This window comes from Orcinus orca, chromosome 19 (assembly GCF_937001465.1).
Source record: "Orcinus orca chromosome 19, mOrcOrc1.1, whole genome shotgun sequence".
Taxonomy (NCBI): domain Eukaryota; kingdom Metazoa; phylum Chordata; class Mammalia; order Artiodactyla; family Delphinidae; genus Orcinus; species Orcinus orca.
In genome coordinates this window covers 18,434,921-18,455,162 of record NC_064577.1, presented here as the reverse complement: position 1 = coordinate 18,455,162, position 20,242 = coordinate 18,434,921, and the positions used below count along the sequence as shown (strand labels likewise).

General features: G+C 46.0%; 1 protein-coding gene across 13 annotated transcripts in view; it reads right to left on the bottom strand.

Moving 5' to 3' along the window:
• NCOR1 (nuclear receptor corepressor 1) overlaps positions 1–20,242 on the bottom strand; it is a 143,254-nt gene that overhangs the window by 11,806 nt on the left and 111,206 nt on the right. For 8 of the 13 annotated variants that reach the window (XM_033422796.2, XM_033422799.1, XM_033422795.1 and 5 more), the window contains 17 exons: positions 19,280–19,400; positions 19,086–19,187; positions 18,622–18,722; positions 15,927–16,095; positions 14,796–14,936; positions 13,426–13,509; positions 12,671–12,927; positions 12,035–12,395; positions 10,110–10,337; positions 7,851–8,060; positions 7,272–7,421; positions 6,822–6,929; positions 4,450–4,615; positions 3,667–4,157; positions 1,124–1,252; positions 605–762; positions 217–440 (listed from right to left, as the gene is read on the bottom strand). In XM_033422796.2, coding sequence (XP_033278687.1) covers positions 217–440; positions 605–762; positions 1,124–1,252; positions 3,667–4,157; positions 4,450–4,615; positions 6,822–6,929; positions 7,272–7,421; positions 7,851–8,060; positions 10,110–10,337; positions 12,035–12,395; positions 12,671–12,927; positions 13,426–13,509; positions 14,796–14,936; positions 15,927–16,095; positions 18,622–18,722; positions 19,086–19,187; positions 19,280–19,400 — 3,200 coding nt within the window. The remainder of the gene's footprint in view (positions 1–216; positions 441–604; positions 763–1,123; positions 1,253–3,666; positions 4,158–4,449; positions 4,616–6,821; positions 6,930–7,271; positions 7,422–7,850; positions 8,061–10,109; positions 10,338–12,034; positions 12,396–12,670; positions 12,928–13,425; positions 13,510–14,795; positions 14,937–15,926; positions 16,096–18,621; positions 18,723–19,085; positions 19,188–19,279; positions 19,401–20,242) is intronic. The other 5 variants (XM_033422806.1, XM_012532054.3, XM_033422798.1 and 2 more) reach the window with 3 other exon arrangements.

Sequence of the window (20,242 nt, the reverse complement as noted above, 5' to 3'; positions counted from 1 at the left end):
AGAGCAATCAACTTGTGAATACATAACAAAAAGGTATAGGACCAAACTGCCCAGTAGACATTCCAAGAATAATATACAGAGGAAAAACCCTCATTTACACTTTCCAGGGAATGAAGGTAAAATAACTTTAGGTATAAGAAATGAATCTCCTAACTTGGAAATACAAACTGTTTTACTGTTGGGAAATTTACATATGGCTTAAAATAAAGACCATACCTTCCCCTGGATTTGTCCACAAGATTTTCTGGAGAGACCCTTGAACCTGGTCTTTGATGGTGAAGAGACTGAGACTGGGATTCTGGGCTATAACGGTTTGATGTTTTAGTCCTCACGGGTGTAGACACCAAAGCAGACGGTGAATTTTGGAATGTAGAAGTGGGAGGCTGCTGGGGAGGCTGTGACGGAACTTGATTTCTAGCAAAATCTTGCGTGATAATTTGCTGTGCGTGAGAGAAGAAGGAGTTAGTTAGAGCCATTGAGTACTTTCAAGAAAGTGTAGCATAAAAAATCTAGACAACTTTATAGTGATTCTACATGAAATGTGCCTCCTACATGATCTTTCTTTTAAAAAAAAAAAAACTAGTAAGAAGAGTGAGAAACTTACACAGATGTGATCAGCAAGTGTGATGAGTCGGTGTGTCCTGGGCACCTGCCCCACCCCCTCAGCCTGTGAAGATGGGGGCGGCGGCGGCTGCGGGGAGGGCGACTCCGGCTGCGGCCGATAGTGGTGCAGCGGTCCTTCGTACTGCCTGCAGGCTTCGTCTAACGGGGACAGACAGATGTCTTACTTCAGGGATGCCCGCCTTTCACTCATGAGCAAAGATTAAACATAACGCAGAGAAACACATGGAAGGGAATTCATATCTTAATTTTGAAGAAAAAATATTTATTCACTGAGAGAAATCAGAAGACTAGCAAACAAAACTAATATCAACTATTATCATTAAAATATACACAAAAAAGTCATCAATAATGGCTTAAAAACCGTTTTCCATTAGAGCAGTTTTAAAAGTTTTACATGTTTCTAGACTCATACAAGACTACTCTCAAACAAAACGGGCTATTTCTTAACGTGCTCTGGACAGGCAAGGAGAAGGAAGTGTGAAAACACGCAAAGACCCACTTTCTGCCTGGCTCGCCTTCACAACCTCCGGCTGGTAGGCCTGCAGCCTCTCGGGGAGCGGCGCGGGGGAGCTGGCAGGGCTTATCACCTCAATGGCATCGCCAGGTGTTTCATACCGGTGAGAAGATACTTGAAGAAAAGAAAAGAAGCTATTTTAAAACTAATCCTATAAAAAGACTCGGAAGTCCAAGCTCTTCAAACCTATTTGCAAATTTTCAGTTTTTACTCTGAGAAATGTTCAATGGCACCTCAGGTCAATGGAAAACAAAAAAAAAACCACAATGAGGTCAATGCATGGTGTCAAAGGTCAGTAGGCGCTTCCTCGGACTCCTAATCCTGGCAGGGTACGGAGTTTCCTGAAAGTCTGTGGGCTCTAAGACCTTTAGGTGAGGCAGAACAGAAACAGAGCTTGACGTTCTCCTGGGGGCTGGAAAAGAAAATCACCAGGAAACTCATCAGAAGGGATTAAACCAACGAGAGAGTAGATGTCAACAGTCCACTGTTTCCAGTCGTTTCCATTCTGTGGGACAGTCAGCTCTTCTTTACCAGGACGACTTTAAAGCTGTAGATTAAGTAACATCACATAATGATTTTCTCAAGTCACTGAGTACTGCTGACAAAAATTTCTCCCACTTTTTAGCACCACGTTACACTGTGAAGATAAACAAATGGTAGGGAATGTCTGCAGGGAAGCAAAGTCACTCCGTTGGGTTAGCAGAAAGGGAGGATGCACATGCCAGGGAAGGGCCCTTCTACAATGCGGTTCCCAAGGAAACCGGGGGTCTATGCAGTAGGGGTCCAGGTACTTTTCTCAGTCCTGCAATGGCCTGAGAGCCGAGAACGGGGGCATCGGGGGGCTGTGACCTCCTGCTCAGGAACGTTCTGACTCGCGAGCGCTGTGTGCACCTTTGGGTGCACTGAAGCACCTGAGGAAATGGTCAGAGGCCCAAAGGGTGTATGACCCTGGCCAGAGCAGCAAGCGTGGTCAGGCGGTGATGGGTCCTGAACACAGGCAGAAGGTGGGAATGAACTCTGCTACTAGACCACCACCCACTCCTCCAACCTCATCTCAACGGCCCTCTCCTGCCCCCCACCAGGCCACGGAAGCTGCAGTAACCTGGGTCTAGTATGCTCAGGACAGAAACCTATTAACTGGGGTGGAAATTATCTTTGGAGAACTAAAATAAGTCACTATATTCAAAGTAACTGATACTACTTTACAGTGGGTATTCATCGCTGTTCATGTGCCAGCACCCTCCTAATCTGCTCCCTACATCCAATGCACAGCCACGGGAGGCCTGGCGCTACTCTGGGAGCACACTGTTCTTGACGCCTGAAGAGGGGGTGGGGAGGCTCTGGAGAGGAAGAACCGGAGGGCATGCTGGTAACTGTGAAGAGCCTGTGGGCTTCACGCAAGGAACTGACTCAGTGATGAAAAGATAAACACTCAGAAAAGCAGCCAGACTCTCTGCTCTCAGACATTCTGTGACGCAAACTGAAAAGAAGTGTTGTCGGGTGATTAGCGAGCATTCGACAGGCCCCAGGTTGGATCACCAGATGTGTGCTGGTGACTTCCCTCCAAAAGGCCTAGTCATAGAACTAGGGATCTTCCAAATTTTCTGCATGGATAATACCTACTGGGCTGATGTTCACAGTCCAGGCTAAAGGATGTCTTTCATTTACACAACAGGCTACCAAGCTGCCCCCCCCCACCTTGTCTCCAAAAACCTCAGCAATGGGGTTATTTACCCAAATAGGTTACAACTAGGCGTGGAACTAACTAAACTAAACAGAACAACGCGTTGCATGCTGGTGCACAGGGCCCACAGGTCATTGTCTCCGACTCTACTCAGTTCATTACTGGAAATGAGAGGTTTCAGTATTAATGGATACTCGTTTAAATACTGGCCTGTTCCTTCAGGAATTCTATATAGAATTTAGGCTGTAGTTAAAAATAAATTTAAAGTAACTTTTCTAGCATTTTACTGTAGATTTGTGAATTCTTACACTTAACAGGGTAGATATCAAAGTGACTAACCAGACTTGGTCAAAATCCAACTTGCAAGAAATGCCAATTACCAATAATAATAATTACCAACCAAGTGGTCCCGCTTTTTAAAAAATCTGTATCTTAGAAAAAGAACACTAGAGGCTTTGGGGTATTGGCCTAAATACTGAATCACATCCTAGGAAACGTTTCTTGAGGAATGAGGCCTCGGTAGCGCTGCGCTTGATGACACATCCATCACCTTCCAGAGCCTGAAGATGTTAGTGAGCTCCGCCTCTATCTCCCTTCCAACCTTATCTCCACAAAGGGCATGGCTTCTCATGGAAAACACCTTGACAGGTACACTTAAGACACTCTGATATTTAAAGAGTCGTAACAGCAGAAGAGACACTTTGCACCCCTAACCCACAAAACCTTTCCATTACATTTACTGCCAAGATTAGAATTTCTTTACACCGTATGGTTCTGCTTTCCCTAGAGAATCAAGTAATTCCGTACTCGGTACCACAGTGCGAGGCCGGGTTGAGATACATACAGCTACCGGAAGAGTCTGAACTCTGGGAGCCACGTTCCCTCGCGTCCTTGTCCGAGGCAATCTGCCGGGTGATGATCACGTCTATGAAGTTAGCTGCGGTAATGGTAGTCTTCCCTCGGGTCCTTAGCTCTTCCTCATATCTGGATTTTGGAGGAGGCCCTCTCTCTTTCCCAGCCTCAGAGTAAACTACTGCAGACTGGGGCTGGGGCTTGCCACTCGGCAGGGCTGAAGAAGCGTACAGACACTGACCGGGTCTCTTCTCCGCCTCCAGGCTTTTCTGCTCTAGCTGCTGCTCACTAACTGCTGCTGACCTGCTCCTCAAATTTTCTTCTAACCTGGCAGCTTCATGCTTACTCTCTTTTGTTTTGGACACGTCCATCTGGGGAGCAGACGCTGCGGCGTCCACAAGAGCAGCCAGGGCGTCCGCAGCAGTATTGTAACGGGAGGCCGGCAGGCCCTGGCTGATGGAAGGGCCCCCAGCAGGCAGCGGCCTGAAAATAAAACCAAACCAGAAGTCTGTGAAGGGGAGACTCTCCCGGGGGCAGGGGGTGGGGGAGGAAGGGAGGGAAGGGTGTGGGGGGGGGCGGGGAGGAAGGGAGAGAGGTGTGTGTGTGTCTGTGTGTGTGTGGTGGGGCAGGGCAGGCGGGGGGTACGGACGGACTGCAACAAACAGAGTGCGCAGCAGGAGGAAACATCACCCTCCTTAGACTACTGCAGTCACAGATTTAAAAGCGTGCGTGTAGAAGACGGGGATTTCTGATCCAAGTGTACACAGAGACCTACATGATCCGTAGCTGTGCGCTCGGGTCCAAAGGTGTGATCACGCTGGTTCCGTTGGTTCCCTGGAAAACGCTGGGTCTCTGCTGCAACAGGGTCTCCTGAGCTCTGACTGAAGGAGACGGGGAGCGAACGTAGCCGTGGCTGCTGGGCCGGCCGGGCTGTTCTGAGCCTGCAGGGCAGAGGGACAAAGAAACAAGCCATAAGGAAGAGGCTGGACGGCATCACTGGGGAATCGTTGCCTTCCTAATATTCCTAAATAGGAGAAAGGAAAACAAGGGAAGAAACTTGCTACTCTGCTTTCTGGCCTTTCTAGAAATAAATTCTGTAAGAGTTTTCCAATAAAGATGCAATAAAACCACACTGGTAACTTGAAACAAAATCGTCAGCTACCATTTACTGTCATTTCCATTTTGGTGACAAGTTTCTATCTTGAATCCAAAGAGAAATAAAAATAACACCAATAATGAAGCACTAATACAACTCAGATAAGTTCGTTTCTCAGATTTTTCCTCAAACTCTGGCGTGTTTGTCATTTCCAAAATCAAGTTTGCAACAACTATCTAAGTATCATAATGCAAATAATGCACATCTGCTGCAGCAGGGCCTGAGACTGCCCACCCACCCGCAGCTCTGCAGCTCCCTCCGCTTGGCCGAGGCTCTTCCACAGCAAAGCTCCTTCACTCACAGGGTCTCAGGTTCACCCTCTTCACCCTCTCCCCCACCTCCTGGGGTTCTAGGCCTCACCCTGACTTTCCCACTTGAGCCAGCAGCTCTAGCAAACACCCCTGTCTTCACTTCAGAGCAGGTGCCTGGCACAGCCTTCTGAGCAATTTTCTCCCTTCTGACCTCACGCCGGTACCGAGTGCCCTGCAGGGCACATTCCTAGAAGTGGGGTTACTATTTCCGTTTTTACATCTCTGAAGAAGCTATCCCTATTTACACTGCCATTGACAATGTGTAAGAATCAGTGTTTCTTCACACACCTCAACACAGGATATTTATCGACCTTTCAAATGTCTGATGGAGAAAAATGGTACTTTATTGACTTAAATATGCATGTTATTCATCAGTGGGATCACAAGCATTTTTAAGATACAGTTCCTAAAAAAATTATGTATGAGTTCTACTTGGCTTTCTTTAATTAAATCAATTCCCGTGGTTTCTATACAATCAACATATAATCAATATTATGGTGCTACCTCATGATTCATTAAAGCATCTCCTATGGTCACACACTTAGTGATTCTTTGAATTATATACAGACAACAGGTTACATCTAAACGTACTTAGGCTTTGCAACCATTGACTTGTTGGAGGTAAAGCCCCAGGAATGGTATGAGGAAGTCGGAGGTGACCGCTGGCCTCGGCCCCCTCCTCAATCCAAGGGGTCTGTTGGCTGTGGCCACGGGAATGTGACACCCTCTGGTTCTGCACCAACCTCTCAGGCGGGTCTCTGGCCCCCTCTGCCCCCACCTCTAGCAGCCCTCCCAGAAACATCTCGGGACAGACCTGCTCCTCCGTGCATACCTGCCCCCCTGATATCTTGTTCAAGCCAGACTCTCCACTCTCAATCACCATCTCCGTGCTCTGTCTGTTCTCCTAAGTACTGCTCTGAGTATCTGACCACATGGACATGATCAATGGTTTGATTTCACAGAGTATAAAATGACAACTACGCCATGGATAAGAACACATCTTCCAAAGACACGTCAGATTAGCTACGGCCAAAACAGTCACTATCACTTTGCTTTCAACTAATCCAGCTCTATCTGAAGTGCAGACCAATCTTGTTTCTCACCTCTTCCTCAACCCCCATTATCCAGTTATTGTCAAGTCCTTTTGATTCACCTTAACAATATTCATCCAAGCACCTCCTTTCTGGCCATTCCCAGTGTCAACCTATCTCAGGAGACACAGGGACGACACACATGGTCTCACTGTCCTCCTGGCACCAGCCCACACCCGCCTCCTGGGTTCTAACCCATCTCAAGCTGCTCCCATGCAAATGCCCCCCTGATCACGCCACCTGCCTCCTGCGCTGGACCGTAATTCACACCGTCACACAGCCTGCTAACCATGCTGTCCACTCTTCCTTCACCGCCAGCTCCACAAGACACCCGTCTTCACTGGTCTCCTGTGAGCCTTCGCCCGGGCGACTTTCGGCTTCAGTGAGCCCTGTGCCCAGTCTCTGCAGACCCAACTGCTGGGGCCAAATGCCCACGACACCATCATCGTGGAAACTCCACTCCCTCTGCGCCACTCCAGCCCGCACAGCACCTCCACTTAAGCGCCACCACCGCCTTCTGCCTGGTAACTCTCGGTTGCGAGGTCGCCCCGGCACCCGCTGCCGCAGGAGCACGAGGCCTCCCACCCACCTGGCCGCAGGCAGAGGTCCGAGGGGGCTGCGGCGAGGCGCTCCCGCTCCTTCTCCCGCTCCCGCTCTCTTTCAGCGTTTGCCGCAGCCGCGAGGTGTGTTGAGTGTCCTGGAAAACACACAAACCTGCAACTTGAGGACAAAACGTCAACGTACAGGTGCGTCAAACAAGTTTTACACTCTCGAGTGACTGAAAGATTTTCAGGAAGCTCCAAAGCTGAGCTGTAGGAAGTGTGTTCTATTAAGAGTCTCGAGTGACTTCGGAGCATAACACAAGCTCCCAAGATCCCTCCCGAGTATCTAGGGACAGACGGCGCAGAGGAACGATAACTAATATTAAATGGAAAACTGCAGGCCAAATGCAGGCAAAGGACCCCAAACACCTCCAAGGGCTCTGCTGCCAGGACCTGAGCACGTTGCTCACACCAGCAAGGGGTGAGCGCAGACCCACCTGGAGACATGGACGCAGAGTTGTACGGCCGCGGAGGGAAGGTGACCTGTGTTCCAGGAATGTAAGTGATTCTGTCCATGGGGGGAGTGCTTGTTCCCCCTGGATGAGGCACTAAAATTGCTGGGGGCATATTGGTCAGGTCAATGATTCCTAGTCAAAAGAAATACAACAAAATTATGTTTTATTTGTTATTCTAAAGATACAGAACTATACCTGGCTTTTTAATTTTGTTTATCTCTAAAACCCAATGACAATTTGCAAACAGTAAGACCATCTCCATCTAGAGAAGGATATGAAGTACTGCACCCCACACCAGCACCCAAAGACGTGGAGAGAGGAAAGAGGGAGGGAGACTGGTGAGACCATGGCTTCAAACCCCGAGCACACTGGTCTGGTTTCAATATATCAGTGTTGCCAAAACAGCCCACCTCGATGGATCACTTTGTTTGCCTTCCTGGGCTAATGGCTACGGAGAGAAGGAATGGCCTTTTCTTTCTTTCCATCATCCACCCACCGAGCATTTATCAGAGTGCCTAGGAAACCCTGGGCGCACATGCTCGAGTCTGCAAAGGCACACACCCCTGGTTGCTGGGTACGGAAGACCCAGCTGCTGCTCCCGGGGGGACAGCCCTCTGGCCACGTCCGGGCGCAGGCCCACTTGCATCTGCTGTGAGGTGATGTAGTCGTTGAGGATCGTCTGCCGCGTGTTCTCCATCGCATAGAGCTGATACTGACTGGGGTAACCTGGAGTTGGTGACAGCTGTCTCTGGAACAGGTAAGCAGCAGCTGCTGAGGGAGAGAAAAGACACAGGCATAGTTTAGTCTGGGTAGAACTCATTTGCCAAACATCACCCACAGAAAAAATAAGGAAAAAAACCATCTGTTGAGCTATGTGCACAATCAACTTCTAGCTGTCATGGGGCCGGGGGTCGGGGGAATACAGGATTTTGGTGGATTCCTTTTAGACCTTGACATACCAGCAACGTGAATATAAATATTCTAATGGCAGACGTAATGGAAAGGGGGAAGACAGACTAGACAAAACAAGAGTATTAACCTTTTTACCACTAGAACAGTAGCTAAAAAAAATTCTCCAGTAGTTTCATTTTCAATCTTTGACGTGGACCTTTATTAGATTCTTCACCTGAAGTCTCCAAAAGCTGTGTCTGAAAATAATTTTTTATAGTACCGATCATCTAATACAACTAAATGGAAATATGTGTGAAAACACTTTGTAGCAGATAGTAACTTTACTTTTCTGGGGGTAAGAATGATTAGTCTACAAGCATTTAGTTAGCGTGTCTGTTTAAAGCAGAGATTAGCCAGCAAAGGGCCAGGTGGTCAGCATTTGAGGCTCTGTGGACCAACAGGCTCCGTCGCACCAACTCAACTCTGCCATTACAGTGTGAGAGCAGCCAGACAAAATATAAACAGACAGGTGTGGCTGTGTTCTAATAAAACTTTATTTGCACAAACAGGCAGCAGCAGGATCTGGCCAGAGGCTGTAGCTGTTCTAACCCTAGGTTAGAGCGTGACACAGATGCTAGGAAGCTGGAGGTGTGGTAAATGAGCAGAACACACACAAGGAACTTAGTGCTGTATGTCAATTCTATCCCAATAAAACTGGAAGAAATAAAAGAAGATAATGCCTCTATCCTCAAAACACTGATCATCCAGCTCAAGCTCAACAGTGGCAAGCAAGTGAAATAAAGGACTATGATAAACACTACATGAAAGTAAAAACGTGCTTCTGTCTGAGAGCTTGAAGGAACTATCATATATATATATATATGTTCTCCCTAGAAGAACAAACGACAAGCTTTCGGGAGTGTCTGCGTCCCCTTCCTCTAGAACTCCCAGCTGAATCTGTCAGCTGACTGTGTGAGTGGGAACTTCTGCCTTGGTTCTGGAGACAGGCCCTGAAGAACCAGGTGTGGGCTCCTCTGAAACTGAACGTTCTCAAGCGACAACGTGATGGTACTGACATCATCACAGCCCAGCAAAAACTCTGCACCAACCTGCTGATGGGACTCCTTTCCCTGTGCAGAGTCCACTGCCCGGTGCCCCTAGCATCACCGTGCCCAGTGCAGGCTGCTCTCTAGAAAACCTACACGCTTCTACACTGACCTTGTTTACTCAAAGTCAGTGGTGTCTGTTCAGAAGTTCCTTCCAGCTGTACTTGTTACTGTAATTGTGTAACTTAATGAAAAACTCTGTAAATCTATGAGAGAAGAACAAAAAAAGTGGTTTCTCCAGAAACTAAGTTGACTGCTTTGGAAAGACTCAATATAGAAGCTGAATTAGGTATAGACTAGATAATTTTAAAAGACTGGGGAAAAATCTAGAAGGATTCTGTATTTAGATTGCTTTGAGGTGTCTTTAAATTCTAACTTCACTTAAAAAACCAAACCTGGAGATGTATCATTTATACAAGAAAGACAGTGGTGAGGTTTAATCAGTGGCCCCTGACCTGAGATCAGAACACTGGTGAATGCATGTCTCTGCTGTAAATTGAAACATACAACGTATGCATGTGTCATTTAAAAACAGTTCTTCACATTAACCCACTTTTCCAATCAGCTTAACCAAATGCCATCAGACAAGAGAGCTTTCCACATACCTAGTATTTTTAGCTCTTTCAGGGGTGCTGGTAATATTTTGTGTCTTGATCTGAGAGCTGGTTACATGGGGTGTATAGTTTGTGAAAAGTCACTGAACTATATACACTAATGACCCATGCAACTGTCTGTGGACTGTACCTTAATAAACAGAAAGTCTAGAAAGCCACACAGGTATGTTATTTCTTTGCTTTCAGTTATTACTACACACGGTGCTTACCAGGATCCAGAGCCCGGTGAAACGGCATGGCTGGGTCCAGATGTGTGGGCAGATGGCTCCGGTAAACCTCCCCTGGGGCACCGCCCCTGTGGTGCGGCTCAAAAGGGCTGTGGCTCACTGCAGGGTCTACCCCAGGAACTGGAGACTTCGCTGTGATGCTTTCCCTCTGGGTAGGCGTCAGTGTCGATTTCCTTTCATGACTGGTAGACTTGCTAGAAGAAATCGTAACTGCAAGAAAAAATAAAGGGGCCAACACCACAAATTCTTAAGCAAAGTTGTTAATGTTTATTTCTCAACCACTCAAATACAGACCATATTCGTACAGTATTTTGATCTTCTCTTCCCACGAAACATGTAACAGTAATCTTGCAGAATATGCAAACATGAAGAGCTGGCAGGCACCTCTGTGATATGGACACTGCCCCCTTCTGGATCACAGCCCGGGTTTACCACCTAATGTTAAGGCTGAAAACGACGTTCGACACTCCTCTTTAAACCCCACTATACACTGTTCCGTTGTCTCCGCAACCTGGTATTCTAATTTCTCTTGATCCTGCATGCATCAAACCTCAGCTTACTCTCCGTGCCTGCGTTGCCAGCCCCTGCTAGGCTACACTGCGTTTCCTCACTCTGTACGTCCAGAGACTTTCTTACCAGCATCAGTCTCCTCCCTGCCCCAGCTGCTTCTTTTCTACATGACGGTCTCCAGAGAGGCTTGATCGTCCCATCAGTGCTACCAGCCACCACCCTCTACCGTCTTTAATGATTGTGGTAAAACACACGGAACATAAAATTTACAATTTTAGCCATTACAAAGGGTACACTTCAGTGACAGTAATACACACACAGTGTTGTGCAACCGTCAGCACCACCTAATCCTTCAGATTTTGATAATGTCAACTTTGCTATGATCACACAAACCTGCCTGTCAAAACCAAGGAATCAGGCTGGTTTAGTACATCCCCTCACACCCCAACTTGCTCTAACTTGTAGAGCCTTTCCCTCTGCAGGGCACTTCTCCTCTTTCGTAACTAGAGCCAACAAGGTTTGGGTTCACTCTGCGCCCCCAAACAGGCGCTTTCCTCTCCTCCTCCCTCCGTGCCGCCCCTCCCACCGCCCACATCCTTCACGCCCACAGCCTCGCAGAGTGCAGCCCAGGACCCTGCACAGAAGCCCAGCGATAAATGATTACCGCAGTACAGCCAAAAATGCTAAGTGGAAGCATGTTTAAGGGCCTTGGATTGCTTCAGGGACCACCTGGTAAAAACCATGCCTCTCAGTTTGCTGATCTACCTGCCAGCAGCATAAACCCCAAGGAGGTGTGGGGTCGTGGCGCTAACAGCAGTGCCAACTGTACCCATAGCGCACAGTGACTGAGTCCTTCCTACGCACGAGGCACTATTCTTTCCAAGTTCTTTAAAGCTATCACCTCATTGTATCTTCAGAACAATCCAATGAGGTAATAAGCCTTAGTATTACACCACCAATTCACAGATGAGGAAACTATGGCACAGAAAACCTGAGGAACGGGTCCAAGTTAGGACAGCAAGGAGAACCCTGATTCAACCCTGAGCAGCCCGGCTCCACAGCTTAAATGTTCAGCCCCACAGCAGACAGCGCCCAGGAGCCAGGAGTCCAGACTGACTTCCAGAAAACCTCACGGGTTAGCTGAAAATCTACTCTAAGCATTACTTGCTCAAGCACTTCTGGACTCCACCATACTCTGCACTGAGTTAAAACATTAGGCATTTCACCTACAATTACGCCTATTTTAATGTGGCAGCCAGCCTTCCAGAGCCCTAGCACCAAGCACCACCGACGGCGCTTTTTTTTTCGACCACCTGGAGCCAACACCGGGCTGCGTGCTGCTGGCGGAGGTGGGCAGCACAACACAGACGTCAGACAAGGACACGGGAGGAACACACCATCGGGAGCTCTGCTCATCATGGGCGAGCCTCTGGGCGCAGTGCTGGCATAACTCCCCGGCGTCCGCCGTGCGCTGGCGTCCTCGTAAATCCCCGGGCTCAGCTGTGCTTTGGGGGCTTCGTGAAGCGTTGACCTGAGAACCGAGGGGCCAGAGCTTACCACCGACGTGTGCCGGGAACGCACAGGCTCGCCTGCTTTCACGTCCTCGTATTTTCCCCGTTCGACCGCTTTTATGCTCTCTGGCCTAATTTCCAGTGGAGGCAGCCCACGGGGCAGTCTGCTAGGCCCCGCGACCAAGGACTTGACGTTGTGCTTGATGGCGGATTGGCCTGAACTGCTGTCAGACTTGACGGGTGTGCCCTACAGGGAAAGAGACAGGCGTCACAGGCAGCCACAGCTCAGCCGCTTCTCCACCGCAGGCCACGTCGGGCTCGCGGCAGCGACGGCTGCTGTCTGTGTGGGTCTCCATCACAGGTCCACTGAGCTGAAGCTGCACACTCTCCCACACCAGAACAACTAAGGGTAAAGCAGACACAAACCTTCATGTTTCCTTCCAAGAGACCTGACACTTATAATGCTTATAAGAACTACTGATAATCCTTAAGTCGCACTGCAGTCTGAAGCGGAATGGCTACCTGGGAGATGGAGCCCTCGACCATGGGCCTCGTGCTCTGCACCACTTCTGGGGTTTTCTGGCTTTCCTGAGTTAAAACATCTTGCCGTGGGATCTCATGGATGGAGCGCCCCATCTCTTTGATGGTGGTGATGCCATCGTAAGGTTTTCCTTTGGTAATGGCACCTTCAAACGCTCGTATGGGCGGACTCTCCCTTTTAATCTGTTTGGGGTACTTAAGGCCATCTTCAAAACTTTCAGTTGTCGCTCTTGGTGTGCCTTCAAAAAAGGATTCAAGAAACATGCTTATTAAATTAATGCCACTGAATTATACACTTAAAAACTGTTAAAATGGTAAATTTTGTTGCACACAATTTACCGCAATATAAAAAAATGAATGCCTTGCCATCTTGCAGTTTCTAATCAATTTCTGGTTTACAAAAGATCCTTAAATCAATACTCATCGGCCATTCTTTTGCGGGGGGGGGGGAGGGCGGTGTTGTTCAAGATCTAATACATCGCTCATCACAATCACAGAATTGTTCTTACATAATGAAGGTGTCTCTATATTCAAAGATTAGGCAACTATCATCTTCCAATACACTATGTAACTCAGAGAAGAAGAGTTATAATCAGGATTTAAATACCTAATATTTCAAAAGGGAAGATATCTTGAAAAACAGATATCTTTTTCAGATATCACACACTGCACATTAATTTCAAACTACTTTGCCAGTGAGGCAGTAATGAATAAAAGCAAATGAGCAAAATGTTTACCCTGCATTATGGAACCAGACAGCACAGTCCTTTCTTTGAGGTCAGAGTGAGGGCTCCCCCTGGGTAATGCTCGGCAGATCAGCCCTTTCAAAACAAGGAGGCAATTCCGGAGTTAGACACAACATGGGTGTCAGTTCACGCACACTGTTCTTAGAGGGTGTACTGTTGATAAAAGCTCCATGGAGAAAGGGGTACCATTTTAGATTTGCAAACTATTCAGAAGAATATCATGGAAAAAATAACAAAAGTTGCAAGTACCCAACATGACATCACCCGTTTCTTTTTAAACATTTTCCTAAATAGAAAATGGCCACAGAAGACATCTATTATAAGTCAAAAAGTAAAGAACAACACTTTCAAAGCTAAATCTAACCACCCAGTGCTTTCTGACAGAGGTGAGAGAAAATATAGGGGGATTGGAAATCATTGTTTAGCTCTGAAATATACCTGTGAGAAGGGGAAAACATGAAAGATGGATACCTCAAAAAAAGGTAAAATATATTAAATGAAACATGCAAATCAAAATGAAAGAGATGTAAATAACCTCCTAAGAAGTTTCATGTTCTACTGCCAACAAATCTGAATCAAGGAAAGAAAAGTGAGTTTTTTTTTTTTTTAACTACAGAGAAAATCCAGCTCTTAGAAAATTTCACAGGCCTTCAAGATTGAGGAGTCCTTACACTGTTTTTAGTATTTTATCTAGATTAAAATAAAATAATTGAGGTAGGTTAAGATTTAAGGAAAGTGAGCCATTAACAAAACAAAACCGTAGCTATCATTTGATGAATGCACGTCACACGCTCAGCACAAGACTGCACACCTGTCTCTAATCCTCACACAATGGTAGGTACAATCCCTTAATTTACAGAGCAAGAAATGGACACAGAGAAATTCACCAGGAAAGAGTGAAGTTAGGATTCAAATACATGTCTTTGCTCTGTCCATTATACCACTCTATCTATCTGCCTCACAATAAAAACAAAGTTCTCATGATGAATTTCACATTTTTAAACTCACTTAACTCAAAAAGAAATAATCTACAAATTATATGAGCATTCTAACAGTTACCTACGGTATGACCAATTATGTTTAATTTTTACTTCCCTCCACTGCCACGTACCACTTGATTTATATGTAGATATGAACATAAGTTTAAACACTTATTAATATAAATTTCATGTTAATATTACCTGTATATTTCATATTACATGCATTAGTAATATATTAATATATTTATATGAGTTTCATTTATATATTGATATAAATTTCAGGTTGAAATGACAGAGACTGAATACAGCCTAACTCAACAATGGAAATCTACTATACGAAATTCAGTGTCTCTAAACAGCGTTCTGGAAACAACACCTCACCCTCCAGCGGTGCTGACACAGGAGACTCCCTCATGGACAACCCTTGCTTTAGAGCTCCTTCCACTGATTCATAGCTTCTTTTGAGACTGATTTCATGAGCTGTTCTCGGACTCCTCGTCCCTTCTCGGGCATTCTTAGTATCTGCAGGACACAGACACAAGTATTGCTCAGACAGAGCCCAAGGCCTATTGTATGGTAAATAAGTTATCTTAATTTCATAATCTCACAAAAAAAATATATATAAAAACTGGTCTTAATCTACTATATACATCTGTGCAGATGCCATTTATAAAAATGTTTTCATTCACTCAAATATATTTATTGAGTGTCAGGCATAAACCAGGCTTGCAGATTAGGTTAACAAATTAAGTCCCTTCCCTCATGAAACTCAGCAGTAGTGGCAGATACAGATAAATTACTAGGTGGTTACACACAGTAACCGGTACTATGGACAGTGGGCTATGAGAATGCTGGAAGGGGATCCTGACATCTGAAAGCTCAGATAAGGGTCACTGAACACAGCACTGCAGTTCACGAAAGTCACTGTTGACTGAGCCAGTGTGGACACAGTGGGCAAAGGGGAGATTCACACCCTGGGTGGGATAGCGTGAGATTTCATCTCACTACTCAGAACAGCATGCAATTTAAAACTGAAACTTAAGGATACACCTAAAGATAAATGCTTACATACAGACAGACATTAAAATAGTTATATTTAAGCAGCATTTAAATTCAATACTCTTTCTAGGATTATCAGACTATTATCTACTCCTTAATTCTTAACACATAAAATAGGTACCCCTTTAAAATAAAAGTGATTCTATTAAAGTTAAACAAAGATTCTTTTCCTAGGCTAAATCAAATGACCACAGCTGGCGATGTTAGCTACCACTCAGGGGACACGTAGTATGGGCTCTGCACTGTTAATCACTTTTCATTGACTGTTTCAGTTAATTTTTCACAAAAGTTTCACGAGAAGTACAAGTATTAACCTTTTTTTACATTACAGAGAGGAAACTTGGGCTCAGGGAAGGAAAACTAACTTTTCCAAAGCAAGTGTGTAGGGAACCAGAACCATATCCTTAGTCACACATTACAACACTGGCTTCAGTGTGGAGATGCAATACTTACTATCGTAAGATAAGATGTGTCCACTTTTGCCTTCATAAATAACATGGCCTTTGGATGCAGCTTCCTCTCGGCCTTTCTCAGGACTGCTCTCTTCAATGGACAGTCTAGAAATGGGTCCCTTCACCAAAGCCTCAGTTGGTATGCCAGCCTGGGACAGAGCCGGGGTCCCCTGTCATCAATTCAAACACAGGCACCACAAACATCACTTGACTTTACAGGACACACAGACGCTCAGAAAATGTAACCTGCCACACCAAGAGTCAGAGCAAGCCATGTCCTCAAATGAGACAGGCCAGCACATGACGGGAAATCAGACACACGTTTTATAAACATAAAGAAACACTGTACCTTGGTCCCTGAACCCTGCCGTACAAAACTTCTTAAAACGCTAACAGGTATCTGAGCTGATGAGCTTTCTTCCCCGCCTCAAAGCCAAACCTCTACGAAGGTACTTAACTCTCAGCAACAAAATGTGTCTGAAGGCCTAAAATCACGCAAATGTAATAAAGCTTTTCAAAATTTCTAAGAAAAATAAGTCAACAAATTAAATTTTAAATTAAAGTACCACAACCTTCTCTCATATTGTGATAAGAGGGAAAAAGAGTTTTCAGTTACTAAACTGTCTGCTGGGTTAGACCTCTGGTCATCAATAAGAGGGGACAGAAAACTCAGATGCCCCCGTGCTGTGATGTGACTCAGCTTAGGTTACGTCATCTGCGTTTTCACCATCACTAGTCCTCTTCTGGGTCGCCTATGGCCACGGTTCTTGTTACCCTTCCTTCAAGGGAAGCACTCATGGAACCTAAAGTGTAGAACACTTTGCAAAGTGAGCTGCCTAGGTTGCATGGGAGAGTCGGGGGCCCAGCCCCAGCCCACACACACTCCAAAACTCAGTGTCCCCAAAACTCCACTGAGGCCACTCTGAACCCATGTGTCCCTGCAGTACAGTGATGGGGTCCACGTGTCCGCTCGTGCAGCCGAGAGGTGAGCTCCGTGGTGAACACCCAGAAACCCTCGCACCCTCTTTGGAAGTGCTCATGTCACACGGACAGACAGATTTGAAAATCAACAGGCAAAGCCCAGCCTCACTTGATCCAGTTCATTCCGCATCCAGTTTGGATACTGGAGCGAAAATGAAGAAGGAAAAATAAGATGCATAGGCCATTTATTTTTCTTTTATTTATATTAAAGTGTTTGCTTATTCTGAAAACTAACATCAAGGGACTGGATAACTTTGGTCAAATGTGAAAGGAGAGATCTGAGAAGTTAGTGTGTAACTTTCCAGATCACTACACACCACATGCTCTATAACCATGTCTCAGAAAGAAATCACTGGACTCTTGTTAAAATGGAGATTCTGGGACTTCCCTGGTGGCGCAGTGGTTAAGAATCCAACAGCCAAGGCAGGGGACACGGGTTCGAGCCCTGGTCCAGGAAGATCCCACATGCCGCAGAGCAACTAAGCCCGTGCGCCACAACTACTGAGCCTGCGCTCTAGAGCCCGCAAGGCACAACTACTGAAGCCCGCGTGCCACAACGACTGAAGCCTGCACACCTAGAGCCCACGCTCCGCAACAAGAGAAGCCACCGCAGTGAGAAGCCCGCACACCGCAACGAAGAGCAGCCCGCGCACCGCAACCAGAGAAAGCCCATGTGCAGCAACGAAGACCCAACGCAGCCAAAAATAAATAAATAAATAAATTTAAAAAAAAAAAAAAGGAGATTCTGATTCCATAGGTCTGGAGCAGGGACTGAAATGTCTGCGTTATTCTAACAAGTTCCCAGGAGATGCTGCTCCTCTGGGGCACACTACACTCGGTCAGCAGGGTCCTAGGGCTGGCTCTTGAATGGGTGCTGGGCAGAATCCCTGGAGAGCTGGAGAACACAGACTGCTGGGACCCGGCCCCCATGGGTGAGACTTCAGGAAATCTAGGGCAGGGATTCAACATTTATATGTCTAACAACTTCCCAGGTGACACTTCTGCTGCTGCTCTGCGGAACAAACTTTAACCACCACTGTCCTAGGGAACAGAAACAAAAGTCAAGGAAGAGGAACAGAACAGAAAGCTCGTGACAGGCACGTGCACGAAAGCACAGGATTCTGTTTACAATGAATTCCCAAAGTAGAATTTTCCTTTTCCAGATCTACATTAATAAAGAGGCTAAGGACTGTTTTACATTTCAAACTAAAATTTACATCTAACTGAGGAAAAGAAAGACCTTTTATTAATCAAAATTGGCAGCTTAGCCTAAAATTAGAAGAAGATACTTGACTTCTGGTGTTTTTGTCAACACCATCCGTATTTCCTGAGACTACAGACCTTCCTTCTCAGAAGGGGCAAAGCAAGCAAACAATTTATAATGATTTTCCTCTCAATTCCTATTTAAGCTGAACACACGGTAAAAGCTTTGCCAGGAAGGCAGTGAGAGTTACATCAATTAGAACTTGCTTCTTCTGCCAAGTTGCAAATAATCGACCTTTTCAAATGAACCACAGTACAGATGATACGGCTTGTGGTCGAAATGATCACATTACTGTCTCTCTGCAGGCAGTTTATAGATCTGAGGTTTATCATCACTGAGACCCCGTTCCATAACCCAGAACTACGAACAACACAGTCACAAAACTACTGCTGGAACAGCCAACACGCTTGAGACATCACTTCTGGTTTTCTCATGAATGAGCGCAACTAACCTGGGTGATAGAGCCCCGGAGGGATGGGATGCTCTCCACAGAAAGTTTGCTGGAGGGAGTTCCCCGAGTTATACTTCCTTCTTGAATGGCTCCTGTGGTACCTGAATAAAAACAAAATCATTAGCGAATCACATCCCTGCACCTGCAAAAAAAAACACAAAAAAACAAAAAACCAAGCAAACAAAATCAACCCCTACTTCGAAGAGAGGGAACAGCAGCACAAAAAGAACAGTTTTTGTTTTACTGAAATGTACTTTTAAAATAATTTTGCAATTATTAAAAAAGACTGTAGAAATATGAAATTTCAAAGTTTTAAAGTCATTTTTATACAGAAAGAAAACTTACATTTAGAATTTAAAGGCTCTAGTTTAAGAGCCCATCATCATTAAAACACATTAATGACTTCCTTTAATATATTTATTGGGGACCAGAGTTTAGTATTTCTGCCAAACAGCATATTTTACCTCTGACCACTCCTTCATGTTGGGCTCTGACCAATAAACCCTCAGGTTGTGAGTTTTGGCTTCGGGGAGAAAACTCTTCTTGCTTGATGTAGGGCACAGTAGCTACGGACCAAAGCAAGAGAAAGTGAGCTCAAGTGCTGAATCCCTGACTGTGACGCTACAAAGGCAGAGACGGCCACGTCCTCCTCACTGACCTGGCTTGGCGGCCTCCTGCTGCCGCGGCAGTCCCAGAGAGATGGAGCCCGCCGAGGGCTTCGCTGCCTCGGGAGCATAGGAGGCCTGATTAGGAGAAGGCAAGTAAGTGCCGGGTGTTCCCTAAAAATAATGTTAAAGGACTAGAATAACACTGTCTTTTCACAAGGTCAACTATATATTTAAGGTACACGTTTCTGTTTATAAAACTTACCACTCACCCCCCACCAAAATTAAGAACAGGTATTTTGTAAAGCAAGAAAATCCCTGACACAGACTCGTTAAATTTTAAAAGTTTTTAAAGGGAGCAAGATATGTCTTCCAAAATTACCATAAATTTTATGAAGATAATATGCATTACTTACAAATTACATAAATAAAAGCACTTAACCATACACACAAAATGTAAGCTACTATTATTAACATTATCCCTCGTAAAAATGCTATGGGATAGAAGCACCAATGAAAATGGTGGAGTAAGGACTTCCAAAAACCCTCCTCCATAAAGGCAACCAGAAAACTAGCAAAAATTTTAAGAATCAGCCTTTTTTTTTTTTTTTTTTTTTTTGCGGTACGCGGGCCCCTCACAGCTGTGGCCTCTCCCGCCGTGGAGCACAGGCTCCGGACACGCAGGCCCAGCGGCCACGGCTCACGGGCCCAGCCGTTCCGCGGCACGCAGGATCCTCCCGAACCGGGGCACAAACCCGCACCCCCCGCACCGGCAGGCAGACTCCCAACCACTGCGCCACCAGGGAAGCCCAGAATCAGCCTTTTAAGAACTCTTTTCCAACGCTTTAACCAAAGACTTGTAGAAATCTGGGAGCATTTATTCAAGAAAAATGGCAGAAGCCAGGTAAGAACCATGAGCTGTGTGACACCTGGACTTGGCTCTGCTGCCCCTCCCACACCCCTCACCCCCCAACCCCCGCCAGCTCTGTCTCAGCCTTTAGAACCCACAGCCCTCA